Source organism: Acipenser ruthenus, chromosome 4 (assembly GCF_902713425.1).
Source record: "Acipenser ruthenus chromosome 4, fAciRut3.2 maternal haplotype, whole genome shotgun sequence".
Taxonomy (NCBI): Eukaryota; Metazoa; Chordata; class Actinopteri; order Acipenseriformes; family Acipenseridae; genus Acipenser; species Acipenser ruthenus.
In genome coordinates, this window is record NC_081192.1 from 54,911,818 (window position 1) to 54,926,691 (window position 14,874).

Below are 14,874 nucleotides of genomic sequence, written 5' to 3' on the forward strand. Positions count from 1 at the left end.
AAGCCCCGGGAGCAGTCCCAGTGACGGCCACACAGAAAACAATTGTATTTTGATTTTACAAAATGGTATTCCACTTTATTATTTTTATTTACCAGTCAGCAATGTGTTTAGCTGTAATGAGATTACTCTCTACTCTCTGCCTGAGTGAATGCCTGACTATTGTTTTTAATCAGCCTTTTGAAGGCTGGCGCCTGCTTGCCAACTGCGCTGCTTTGGTCAGTCAGTTAGCATCGGGACTAGTGAAAATAAATACCAGAGACCGTAGAGTTTTACAACACAACAAAATATGGAGTTGGTGTTTTGGATCAGATGGTACGGAAGTTTACAGTACATTTCTGAGAATGTACAAAGAAACAAAGAATATAGAAAAAAAACAATGAAGTAAAAACCCTGAACATCATTGCTATGCACCAAATATGGTTGAAATGTTGAATTAGTAGGCAATAAATCTGTTTTCATGAATAATGCAGACCGTGGAAATATTTGTGCATGCAATATTAAATATGTTTTACAACAAGCAATCTATCTGATGGAAAAAATAGGCTGTCAATATTAAATTAACTCTAATTGGTATTTACAGTAGCTAACATGTTTTCTTTTTTAGCTTTGAAAGTGCAAGAGACCAATATATTGTACTTTAATGATATTAATGTTAATCTTACTGTTTTAATGTTAATGTTTTAAAGTTCCTACAAATGTCTTATTTCATGGTAGCTCTGTGTAATTTTTATAATATTAAAACAATGTAGATCCAAATTAGAAATTTGTTCTATATACATTTAAATTATTTTTTGTATTGATTTAGAAAACTTCATTATATCCAGAAAGCGTGTGTGTGTGTGTGTGTGTGTGTGTGTGTGTGTGTGTGTGTTAGCCCAAGATGCGAGGCAGCATTTTCACTGCTTAACTCTGCACACCTCAAGGTTATGCCTTTATCAGGTGAGCCACCCAGGTTGCAATTTTCAAACTGCTAAACAGCAGATGGAAAAAAAGCAAGGATGAAGTGAAGATAATCAAATAATGCAACTATAGATTGTGCATCTACCTGTCAGCAGAGCATGATCATTTAAAGGTCAGCTGTGAACTTTGCCACACTACCCTGCTAATATTATTCAAACCAGCAGTATAGGGCTCATCTTCTAAGGTTGAGACCTTAGCTTAAATACCCTGTCATCCCATTCATGCAACAGAGCTAGTTTTTGTCACCAAAAAGCTGAAATTTGTCCTCCAGGTTTCCAAAGCTTACCAAACTCAAACAAAAGCCAACAGAGGGCGGACATTGTAAAATACAGACTCATAAACAGGCCCAGTGCAAAACCATAAATCTTCAAGATCACACCTGTCCACAAACAGGCCCCCTTTACTGTGGCATAATAGAATGCCACAAAGCCAGACTCAGCAGCACTACCTGTACAGCAAACATATGCTGATCTACAATAAGTGCAGCACAGAAGGTTTTAATTAACCCTACATTTATTCAACCCATTAGTATGCAAAACAGTTAAACCCTGATAATATCACATATAAGTTTACTTCATGTATACTTTTTAACCCTTTATTACCATTTCTTGCCAAAAACTGAAATTGTTAGCGCAACAATATACAAATCAACAAAGTATGACATATAGCAACGACAATCTTTAGGGGATGTCTTCCTTGCCCTTAAGCAGCTGTAATAATCTATTACTTCTAAGATGGTGCCTCTTTTTTGCTACATTGTTTAGAAAAACATTATGATAACTCTGGTTCCCTCAAATAGAAATGTAACCATTACTGAATGGGTATTTACCTCCTGAAGACCTGAATCCTGAATACTTTATACCAAAGCTGCTCTTTGAGCCTGTGATGCAGTCGTGACCCCACCTGAGGAATCAAAAGGACTGCAGTCCCAGATCTCTGTGCCATTTTTCCTTCAAGCCTGCTGCGAATAATGGACGGTTAATGGTTACATTTCTATTTCAGGAAACCAGGGATATGATAATAACCTAACGTTCCCTTTCAAGTACGAAATGCAACTTGGCCTGGTCCTGCCTGGTTTCTTGTGGCACAGCAAGAGCCCTGCCTGTAAGTTTGGCTGTTTGTTTGTGTTTTGGTAGTGGTTGGTTCCTGTCCCTGCCAAATTTTTTTATTAATTTAATTAACACCTTATTATTGGTCTGTGTCTGCATTAAGGCTAAGGCCTGAAAGAAGCCTGTGGGAGACAGACCTGACAACCTGAAAGGTATTATAAAACTTGAATAAGTATGTGTTTGGGTACGGGTATGGGTAAACAGTTTAGCTGCCTGGTGATAGTTGAAACTTGAAACGTTTAGTTAAGCACTCCTGGAAGGACTTAGGTTTTGGTTTTGTTTATTTTTGTTTTGTATAAATAAATATACAGACACTGCCCTGTTTGAAACCGACCTGTGCTTGTGGAGTGCTGTTCCTTTTACAAAAAGACAAGTGAAGATAAGTCCTGCAGGTGGCAAGCGCCCCCGGTTTGTCACATATGGTGGAGAATGCGGTCACTTTCTTCATACAAGGAAGTCTTTGTGCAAAAGAAGAAAAAAAATTAATAATTCCAAGAACAAATATGGAAACTGACTGTTACCAAGGCGAGAGCTGGCTCTTCACATGATTCATCGTACGGCCCACCCGTTGAAGGTGACCGGTGACAAGTTCCGTGTGGGCCTCTGCCTGTGCTGGAGACTCGGCACAAATTAGTCATCCAGATAGTTGAATACTCTGATGCACTTAAGTCTCAAAGGGGCCAAAATAGCTTCCATGCACTTTGAGGCGGCCAAATGGCAGGACACGGAACTCGTACACAGTTCACTGGAAGGTGAACTGCAGGTACTTCTTGTGCTCTGGTTTTATGGGGTTGTGGAAATAGGCATGCTTAAGGTCCACCATGGTGAACCAGTCGCCTGGCCTGATTGACTGCAACAGCTGTTGTATTGTCAACATCTTGAACTGCCTTCGGCTCAGATACAGGTTGACCTGTCTGAGGTCGAGTATCTGTCTGAGGCCACCTCCCGCTTTGGCACTAGGAAATAGCTGGAGTACAACCCTTCCTCCATCTCGAGGGGTACTATCATGCGAATAGCCCATTTTTGCAGCAGAGCGGTCACCTCCTGAGACACCTGTGACAGGATGGCTTGGTGGTGACGTCACAGACCAGGAAGTAACCAGGCACCGTACTGCGGGGTTGAAGCGCTGTGTTGGCACAGAGCCATGGGGTGAGGATTCAGCAACCTCTCTAAGAGAGGGCGATGGGGGAGAGTGAGCAGGAGTAAGGGACGCAGAATGTTCCTTCGAGCTGTGGGATAACCTCTTCTAAAGCGTGCGCTTGGAGAAAGGGGCATAAAATTCACAGAGACTGCATGCTCTGGCCCCAGGCAGGAAGCGCACATATCCTCCATAGGCAGACTGGCCTTGCATGTCTCACAGGGATAGAACCTGGGCATGATGCAAGGAGCAAGGGTCGGTGCCAGGTCGGTTCGGTGTACTAAACACCGGGTCAGTACTGGTTTGCAACCTGATAGGCACTGGTTCAGTTCGGTACCGGTTCGGTTGCTTTGCCACTGATTCAGAACCTGGTCACAGCTACCTGTCGGTTCAGCACCAGGTATACTCGGTCTCAGTTCGGTACCGGGTCGGTAGTGGGTCAGTGACCGCGGGTGGCAACGTACAGGGATGCCCACCTGTAAAAGCCACTGGCAAAACCACTCAGTCAGTACTAACGTGAGACTGAGGGAAGCCTGCTTGTTAGAATGAACTAACAGCCTTTGCAGTGGGGATGCTAAAATAGCTGGTCAACAAAACGGCATCAAGATACCGTGGTTGCAATTGCAAGCAACAACAAGCCGAAACAAGTATCTCGGTCCTGCGCAATGCTGAGGGCCCAGCAGCTTCTCTTACTGCACGTGTACTGAGCACGACGTTACAGACAGGCTTACGTGTGGTATCTTTAAAACACAGAAATAACACAAATGAGAAAAGTTTTTCTCAACAAAAAGCAGTAATATAACAATTACATAAATCATATAAAATGTCTCCTATGGTGCTAATTAGCAAAAACAAGAAAGAAAATAAGGTCCAGGGGGGAGAGCACAAAGTCAGCTGAAGGAGCGACTTGAGCTGCTGGCTTGAAGAGGGGCACAAGGCCGAAACTAGCAATAGACTGTAGTGCACATAAATACTTGTAAATAGAAAAACTATTGCAGCAATTCATTTAATTATCACATACGAAATGTGTAAAAACACATAAAATGTGAAATATATACAGATATAAGCAACAATGTACTTATCTGAACAAGGCTCTCCGATCAGGTCAGTCTTGAATGGAAAAATGACACTGAGATCTGTGACTGCAATGCTTTTGATTCCTTCGGGAGCGGGGTCACAACCGTGTCACAGGCTCAAAGAGCAGCTTTGGTATAAAGTATTCAGGATTCGGGTCTTTAGGAGGTAAATACCCATTCAGTAGTGGTTACATTTCGTACTTGAAAGGAATAGTTAATATTCTAAATTATTATTTACGTTTCTTTTTGATTGTAATATTTTATATGCCATCACATGAGAAATATCCAGTAATGAATCTTTCTTTCACCTTGACTGCTAATCTTTTTGTTGCATGTTTTTTTAATGATCTAACTAGTGGCAGATATAACTACCACCAGTTTAAACGCTAAATTAGAACCAATCATGTCCAATTTTACTTTATTTTTAATTTACGAAAATACAGTTGAGAGATGTTGGTTTTATCAAAGTCCCCTTCTTTCAATGGTTTAAATGATGGTGATATGTAGGTTCACCAATGTGTGCCAGCCTGTGATGTGTGCCAGCCTTTTTCCCCCACATTGTTCCTCATTAAAATCTGGTTATACTAAACAGCAAAGACCTTTGTTCTTACACAGCTTTGTCAGGTATTGTAAGTTTGCCTCATTGAATTTACACAGTCTTCCACTTGCCTTGTTAAAAGCATCAAACCTGTTCAAAGGACTGTGATTGACATTAAACTAAAATATAGTAAGTATTTTGCATGCATGGATGAAGTTTCAGAAAAGGTAATGAGAACAGGCAGAAGTCTGAACAGTGACAGATGTCTGCAAACCCTGGTTAAGAGATCACTGTATCTGAGGGTAACCCTTTATAAAAAATGAAAAACTCTGCTTCAAATATAAGTTTATTGAAATCAACATTCTTTCAAAGTTTAGTTAAATTCTGTATACCAAATGGAAATCATTATTTAAATAATCCTCAGAGGTTTGAGTGCTTTTTTTCCCCAAAGCTGGTGATTTCAGTAGACAATACAATATAAATAAGCCTATATGTACAATACTGTACCTTAGTATATCAGCTAAACAACCACACATCTTGCTGTGTATCCACGTATTTCAAATTGAACATCCCAAAGCCCCCAAACAAACAGCATGTTTAAACAGCTCTTGCACTCTGCCTGCAGCACAGGGGCCACTTTAAATAATGTACAGCAGATCAATTCTCAGCAGAGCTAGGTCTAATATTTTCTGTGTACAAAAACATAAGATAAATATGCTGCTGTTCTCTACAATACATTTCAGATTTCCCAAGTTTCTTGCTACTGTCACGTGGAAGTGCTTGTTCCTCTGACTCCCAAAAAGTTATGATCAATTTCTGCTTAGAAATTGCAATATTCTGTACTTTAAAATACAGATACATATGTCTTAACCCAGGCCTACTGTCCTATTCAGCGAGCATTGGTTTTGGAATGCTGGTCAGGACAGGTTAGTGGGCCTTTTATTTACACTTGCTTAGCAATCATGAAACCATCTTCTTTACTGTTGTCACAGAGTGACCCTAAAACCCTTCCCTTGTACAAGGTGCGAGCACCTTTTTTGAGTGAGAGGTATATGAGGCCGAGATGTCTGACTCTTTGACAGAAACGGCTTAATTTATTTGAAGTCTTCCCACTAATGATGGGAACTGGAATGTAGAGATGGAAGCCCTGGTAACAAGATTTGAGTTTTTGCAGGTATCAGGCTTTTAAAGACTGTCATCCACACCTGTGAGAAGAAACTGACTCACTGAGAGCAGAAACTGACCCAAGACTGTCACAGCTACTGGAAGCAGGCCGATCCTTGGGAAACAAATTGAACATTTGTGAAACTGCAACAAATGTTGTAATGACTGTAATGTGTTTTAGAAAATATTTTTAGCAGATGTGCACAGGCCTGTCGTGGTGTTCACAGAAACAGTCCGAGCTGAGCCTGGCGCAGAGTTCGAATCCTGTTGGGAACGTTCTGAGTTATTAGACATGAATTGGATGATTTAAACTAACCGGTATTGATTGAAATAATAATATGATATACTCTTTGTCAATAATTATAATAATACTGTATATGTTCCTTTTAAAAAGATCTGTATACTCAGTAGAAAACAATGGATAGATGTTGTGTGCAGTCTATGAAAGCACCTGCTGGAAGGAGTCAAACTTGGCAGGCTCTTATCATAAGGCCTTATTAGCGCATTCCAGTTTTATGAGAAAAAGTAGCTTCTTTCGTTACTTTACTTTCATTACTTCATGTCTTCACTCTAAAATTGGCAAAAAGCAAAGGTTGTCTTAAAACCTGCTTCAACTGGATTTTGTAGAAACAGAGAAAGGGGTCAGACTTAATTTAGTAAAACAACATTAGCAACTGTTATACTGAAGTAACTGAATTAGAAATTATGTTATAAAATAATTTAAAAGTTAAACTGTTATATAAATAACTATTATTGTTGAAACATATTACAGTTAAAAGCAAAAGAAGTTCAGTACTAATTGACACTCAGAATATTGTAATTGTACTGTGTTTTAAAGAACATAAAACCAGCATAAATAATATTGCAGCAAATTATGAACAGGTTACAATGATTTGAACTAAGAAAACTGAACATATGTTAATGTTAGAAAAAAAGCTTGTCTGTGTGCTTTTGTTATTAGTGCACATACACTCGTGGAAGTCTGTAACCTTAAAAGCAGGCTAGGTATTGCAAATTAGTAAAAACAAAAGGGTAACCCTTTTTAGACAGAACGATCTTTGAAACTAAAAAGACCTATTTGATTTTATTTGATTGTGTTGTTACTAAGCATAGAGGTTTTTTTAAAAAGTATTTTGATCTAATAATAGAGTGACAAAACTCTCTGAAGAGAAATAATATGTTTGAAGTATTTTGATCTAATAAGAAACATAATATTTAAACTAACAAGTGTTTTTGCTTGTTAAGGCTCTACTGTAATACAAATAGACTGTAAAAGCAGGAATGAGCATTTCATTTAATCACATTAAGAATTTGTTCAGTTTCTTTCTCCCACTAAACAAAAAATCTTTTAGATATTACAATATCCATTAAATTAAAGAATATAAATGCTTAGTTTATATAAAGGTTTTACTGCAATAAAAAAACAGGAAGTTTTAGGTTGGAATATTAGACAAATAAAGTGTAAACTGTATTAAATAATTTTAGTACACAAAAAACCTACTGAAAAATAGCCTCGTCCAGAGCAATGCTAGATATGGAAGGTTCTTTTTGGCAGTCAAAGTCTTGTAGAAAGACTTGTAGTCCGCAGTTTTGAATCCAAGGTCTTTCTATAATAAGAAAACCTCATAGTAGAAGGGAGCATTTCACAAATTAGGGGAGTTGTGTCCAGTCACAGTTCTTATCAAATAAGTAGAGACTTTTTTTTGGAAAAAACTGATTTCATGCGATGAATTTGTAGAAGTGCTTACAATGGTGTTTCATATTAATCAAAACAATAGTCTTGGCAAGAAAATAGGGTGTCTGAATCCTGCTTGTGCAGGCAACTTTTAGAAAGAGAGAGGCCAGGCATAGTCCAAGAATGGAAGAAGTTAATATAAGGCTATTATACTTAACATGTTTATTATAGCTTCAATTTAAATGAAACTAATTGAACTGACCACTGTATGCTTATTCAAAGGCAGTCTTTGTCAAATACTTTGTTAACACACATTTGTATATGAAGTTAAACTGACCCATTGACAACACACTGAAAAAGTAACATAATATACGGCTCAGAAGGACATATATTTTTGACCCAGCTTAATATAATCAAATAGAGCTGGTGTTACATATTAAAAACACCTCTCATATATGTACATATACTTGTATTATATTATAGCAAGGATTCTGAGAACTTTGGTCCACCAGACTTTTTAGAAAAAGGAGGAGTTGGAAAAAGAGAGCGATGAAATCATGTTCCAATATTTTTTGGCAAGAAGTTATATCCAATCAGTTTTGAAAAGGGAGTTGACCAGATCCTTCTAGAATGTATAATTAAACTTAAAAATAAGAAATGTCAAGGCAGAGTGATGATCAGATTTAATTGAGACTCCTGATGTATTCAATGGAGGGAAAATCCTATAAAAACCAAGGTAAAACCCCAGTCAAGTATCGCGCGACTTGCTAACTGCAAGTTGTGTGGTACATGCTCTGAGGATCTCTGAAAAATGGATTGCTGTTTGGTCGTATTCACAAGTCTCTGCTTTTTGGAAACAGTTCTTATTTTTCAATATATCCTACACTACACTTCCATATACTGGAACGTAAGCATATATTTGAATTTAATATCTCTGTTTTGTTGATGCATTGCTATAAGGTATATAAATTATGTTTTTAGTCTTAAGAGAGTGATATATATATTGAATGTTCTAGAATTTAGCGGTGGGCGTTTTTAGCTTTATGCATGCATAGCCTAAGGGCTAAGCATATCTGTAACCATATTTGTATTACTGTATTGAAGTATTAATGCTGTTAAACCTGTAAAGGCACCAGATCGCCTGGACTGCTTTTTACTTGGGATTTATGGTGGTCTGCGCAAACAATCAATCCAATTTTTAAAGCATTTAATAAACCGAAAAGAGCACTACTACTGCTCTGATTCGTTAAAACTTCAAATTAAATGAGTCTGTGTGATTTTCTTGAATATTAAAGTTTTCTGGACATAGCCCACCCAGTGCATGAACAAAACCACCACAGGAGTTTAAAACATCTCTGTCCTCCTTGAACGTCTCCCCTGAGTATAAGAGTGTGCTCTTACATAAATAAAGAGAGTACGTGCGAGAATTCTGACATTATCATATTAGAAATGATACAGTAGTACTCTATTTTTGAAACAATCTACTGTACAGTAGGTGAGATGCAATTTCCCCTCAGGGAAACAGTTAGATAAACCTCAGGGTTGCGGTCGCAATTTTATTCTCAATGGCTTTTCCAGCGTTGTGTAGAGGACGTTTTTCTTTCCCATCTCCTGGAACTATATCCACTATTAAACGAGGAGGCATGGAAGTGGCACTTACTTTGGGTGGGTAAACTGGTCAAAGAGAGACACCTTTTCCACCAAGTCTCCTCCAATCGACCGCACCAAATCATAGAAGTCATTTTCAGAGTAGCCCTGTGAGGGCAGCCAGAAGGAGATGTCGTTGATTAAAGGAGGGTACTTGCTCAGCGGCTGAAAACAAAAAGGACATATGGTATATAACTGTCAGTGAGGAAACCATTTTTTTTTTTGTTTTTTTCACATCGAAACTTAAGTCCAAAGACAGATGCTTTCTGTAGCAACTGCAGGGTTTGAAGTTGTTGGTTTATTTAAATGAATACCCTGCAATTGTTTTGTGTTATTTTTTTTTCCTGAAATCAGAACTTACTGAATAAACAGTGGTTAAATCTATACTCGTTTTCATTTTTCTTTATTCATTATATTCATTTTACCCTTTTTTTTTTTGTCAATTTGAAAAACTTGTCGCCTCATCCCCTTGTTGTGCCAATCCCCTGTACTCGCCTGCCAAACCTACAGTATGCAGAGCAATGTTACCAAGATACTGAAACCTGGAGGCAAGGGCCCAGTCTCCGCCTAGTCTCGTCAGAGGCCTGACCTGTAGGGGTTGCTGATATGCAAGGAGGCAAACTACCACATTCTCTGATCAATTTTTCCTACCTGCCAAGACTAGCACCTTTTCACAGGTGCGATTCAAACCACTCCTGCATGACACTCTGCAGTGCTTTTACTTGGTGCACCACTGGGGGAATCCAGTAGCATTAGATTATTGAATTGACTAAAATTGAAGTTCAACTCCAGAGACTGTGAAGATATTACTGGCTCATAAATGGGGCTTGTTAACTCCCAGTACATGTTTGTATAGTACATGTAAAATGTTTTTGGTCAGATACAGTAACATTTAACAGGAAACACCTATAGAGTTAATATTTTCAACATGGGTCTATAAGGTAAAAACATTCTCACAAAAGTAAGTGTTTTTTTAAAAAAACACATGTGGTGTAACGCGAAACATAGACAACATAAACAGTGCTCCAAATTATTATTATTATTATTTATTTCTTAGCAGACGCCCTTATCCAGGGTGACTTACAATCGTAAGCAAATACATGCAACCTTTCCACCCATGGTGGCTTATACAAAACCTGGAAATATATTCAACATACATACAGTGTAGCAGTAGGATAAAACTGACCAATCTAATTAAATGCTTTAGGACTTCAGTTAATTTAATAACGAATGATACATGTATCTGTAAATAATAAAAAAAAAATCAAAAATTGCTTTTCATCACATCTTACAAAGCAATATACATTTCTCTAATTATTTTGTTTTTTTAAAATGAACCAATCTGCCTAATAAAAAAAGAACATAAAAAATACACTAGACAGTTAATAAAAACAACTATCTGGTACTAAAACATTCGATTAATGTTGTGTTACAAGGCACGGCAAGAAGAGAAATTCATATTTTAAAGCTTCAGTATTTATGGCCATTAGCAAAATTCCCTGTTTAATCCTCAACTCCACTGTTCTGCAGTGAAGCTCGCTGGGAGAACTGGATTACAAAATATCCTAGTATCCCTAAATGGACAACAGCCTCATCTTCAAGTACAGATGTTAATCAATCCAAAAACAGCAGCAGAACCCTTTTGCAGGCACCACTGTAACACATTTTCCTAAGCATTTAATGGCACATTGCATTTACTGTACGCTCATGCTTTATGAATGAGGCCCCATGACCTTAGTGACCCTAAGCGTGATCCTGAAATTCTCAGAACGCTGGTGTCAGTTTCAACAAGCTGGCACACTTCCTACTGAGAAAAAGGTCAAAGCCCAAAACAAATTAGACTGCTATAGATCCTTTCACAGAAACCGTGCACTGTCAGATTACTTTCAGTCAATAACACAGAGCCATTATAGACTAGTCAATATAGACTAACAGACCATAAACTAGAGATAGAATTTAACCCACAAACACAAAAAGAAACTAAGAGCCCCAACTATGAAACCTGTGATCTATCAACACTGAGTCACAGAAAATACGACTACACACAGAAAGAATGAACAGTTGGAAAAAGTTGGCAGGGTTATATACAGGGATTATTATTATTATTATTATTATTATTATTATTTATTTCTTAGCAGACGCCCTTATCCAGGGCGACTTACAATTGTTACAAGATATCACATTATACATTATTTCACATTATACAGATATCACATTATTTTACATACAATTACCCATTTATACAGTTGGGTTTTTACTGGAGCAATCTAGGTAAAGTACCTTGCTCAAGGGTACAACAGCAGTGTCCCCCACTGGAGATTGAACCCACAACCCTCCGGTCAAGAGTCCAGAGCCCTAACCACTACTCCTTATGCATGGCAATTTCATCCATTTCAGGTTTTAATATGAGCTTGATCAGCTAATTTGTGGTGACAAAGTCACATTATCAACATTCCAAAGCCCATTTAGAGCTGACTCACTATATCCCCTCAGGGAGCTGGCAGCCGGTGCCACCAACCATTCCATTTCACAAGGAAAGTAAACATACCCCTCCCTGAGCATTGTAAGCAGCCATGGTTCATTACAGGCACAGGAATGAGATGGAAAGGGGAGAAGAGGCAAGGAGTAGTCTGTGTCCAGTAGCAGTCTGAGTGATAAGCTTCTTTCAGGGACTGGAAAGGGGGAGGGGGAGACGGTATCTATAGTTGCTACAGTTGAATTATTGAGAGAGACAAGACAGAAAAGGAGCAGTCAGGAAACGATATTGGACACAAGAGGTCTATTTGAGGGTTGTACATTTTCTGGGGAAAGAAGAACACAAAATGAGGTTGAAGACACAGCTGGGACTGGTAAGCTGCAAGCCAAACCATGACGGTGATATTTCAGAGCCAAATCCCACCCCAAACGCACCGTAAAACTGCTGCTTCTGCTTTCATTTCGTAACAACAAAAATATGGCTACAAAATTGTGCCAAGGAGTCCCTATATATCACATGAGCAAGCAGGTTTATTCATAATGCTTCAGAGGTGCCTTTGTGCAGAATGAGGGTTTAATCTTTACTTACTAAACAACACCTGCTGCAAAAAGAAAAGCATTCCCTTATAAACTGTAGCTGTTATAAAAAAAATAAATAAAAAAAAACACCTTTCACAGACTGCTTTGTAGTGCGGATTGACGGGTTCTTACAAAATCTAGCAATTCCCCATGTTGTTAACAGACAGTAAAGTATTAACAGTACATTATGAGACTGTGGTAGAACTGGATTGTGTCTAAGGGGGTGCTACAATTTTATGTTCCACCACAAATAAACATTCCTTAATAGACTATTTGAGTGAATATAATAATGGTGAAATAATAAGGAAATGTAACTCAGTTGACATATAGCTATTACAGTATCTTTTACATATATTACAATCTACTCAGAGAAAGGATCCTTGAGGAGGTCCAGAAGCATTTAAACTAGAAAGGAAGGGGGGAGAAAACAAAAAAAACAGAAGGGAGACCACATCAAAACAAGGGCAACAACTCAGGTAAGACCACTATTAAATGTATTTATCTTAATGCTAGAAGTCTCAGAAACAAAATGTTAGAACTTGAAGCTACTGCACTAACAAGTAACTACAATGTGATAGGTGTTACAGAAACTTGGTTGTCTGAGAGTGATGGAGACGAATATAATATTAGTGGGTACACACTGTATAGGAAAGACAGACAGGACAGAAGAGGCGGAGGGGTAGTGCTATACATAAGAAATAGTCTTGAAGCCCAGGTGTTAAATCAGGACAAAGAAAACAATGCAGAATCAATATGGGTCAGAATAATGGACAAAAATTCAAAGGGCATAATAATAGGAGCATGCTATAGACCGCCAAATTCAGACGCTGAGCAAAATAATCTGTTATACAATGACATTCGAAATACGTGTAGAAAAGGAGAAGCCATACTAATGGGGGATTTCAACTTCAACCATATAAAATGGGAAAACCCGGTGGGGAGCACGACGGACGAAACTGAAATGGTGGAAATGACAAATGACTGCTTCCTAACGCAATTTGTCAAGGCACCGACTAGAGGGGAGGCATGCCTTGATTTAGTCTTTTCAAATAATGAAGACAGAATAACTAAAACAGAGGCATAACAGAGGCAGAAGTGTTAAAGGGACTAGGAGCTCTTAAAAAAAACAAATCCCCTGGGCCGGATGAGATCCTCCCAATAGTACTCAAAGAAATGAAAGAAGTTATTTACAAACCGCTAACCAAAATCATGCAACAGTCTCTTGACACAGGGGTTGTACCGACGGACTGGAAAATAGCAAACGTAATACCGATCCACAAAAAGGGAGACAAAACCGAACCAGGTAACTGCAGACCAATAAGCCTGACTTCTATTATATGTAAACTTATGGAAACTATAATAAGATCCAAAATGGAAAATTACCTATATGGTAACAATATCCTGGGAGACAGTCAGCATGGTTTTAGCAAAGGGAGATCGTGTCTAACTAACCTACTTGACTTTTTTGAGGATGCAACATTGAAAATGGATAATTGCAAAGCATACGACATGGTTTCAAGGAAATTCAAGGAAATGCATGCACATGGATTAGAGAGTGGTTAGCATCTAGAAAACAGAAAGTACTAATTAGTGGAGAAACCTCAAAATGGAGCGAGGTAACCAGTGGTGTACCACAGGGATCAGTGTTAGGTCCTCTGCTATTCCTAATCTACATTAATGATTTAGATTCTGGTATAGTAAGCAAACTTGTTAAATTTGCAGATGACATAAAAATAGGAGGAGTGGCAAACACTGTTGCAGCAGCAAAGGTCATTCAAAATGATCTAGACAGCATTCAGAACTGGGCAGACACATGGCAAATGACATTTAATAGAGAAAAGTGTAAAGTATTGCACGCAGGCAATAAAAATGTGCATTATAAATATCACATGGGAGATACTGAAATTGAAGAAGGGAACTGTGAAAAAGACCTAGGAGTTTATGTTGACTCAGAAATGTCTTCATCTAGACAATGTGGGGAAGCTATAATAAAGGCCAACAAGATGCTCGGATATATTGTGAAAAGTGTTGCATTTAAATCAAGAGAAGTAATGTTAAAACTTTTCAATGCATTAGTAAGACCTCACCTAGAATATTGTGTTCAATTCTGATCACCTCGTTACAAAAAGGATATTGCTGCTCTAGAAAGAGTGCAAAGAAGAGCAACCAGAATTATCCTGGGTTTAAAAGGCATGTCGTATGCAGACAGGCTAAAAGAATTGAATCTATTCAGTCTTGAACAAAGAAGACTACGTGGTGATCTGATTCAAGCATTCAAAATTCTAAAAGGTATAGACAATGTCGACTTTTTGGGGGACTTTTTTGACCTGAAAAAAGAAACAAGGACCAGGGGTCACAAATGGAGATTAGATAAAGGGGCATTCAGAACAGAAAATAGGAGGCACTTTACACAGAGAATTGTGAGGGTCTGGAACCAACTCCCCAGTAATGATGTTGAAGCTGACACCCTGGGATCCTTCAAGAAGCTGCTTGATGAGATTCTGGGATCAATA

The 14,874-nt window shown here is 38.2% G+C and overlaps 1 protein-coding gene across 9 annotated transcripts in view; it reads right to left on the minus strand.

Moving 5' to 3' along the window:
* fars2 (phenylalanyl-tRNA synthetase 2, mitochondrial) overlaps positions 1–14,874 on the minus strand; it is a 227,398-nt gene that overhangs the window by 75,747 nt on the left and 136,777 nt on the right. For all 9 annotated transcript variants that reach the window (XM_059022564.1, XM_059022567.1, XM_059022563.1 and 6 more), the window contains one exon: positions 9,321–9,472. In XM_059022564.1, coding sequence (XP_058878547.1) covers positions 9,321–9,472 — 152 coding nt within the window. The remainder of the gene's footprint in view (positions 1–9,320; positions 9,473–14,874) is intronic.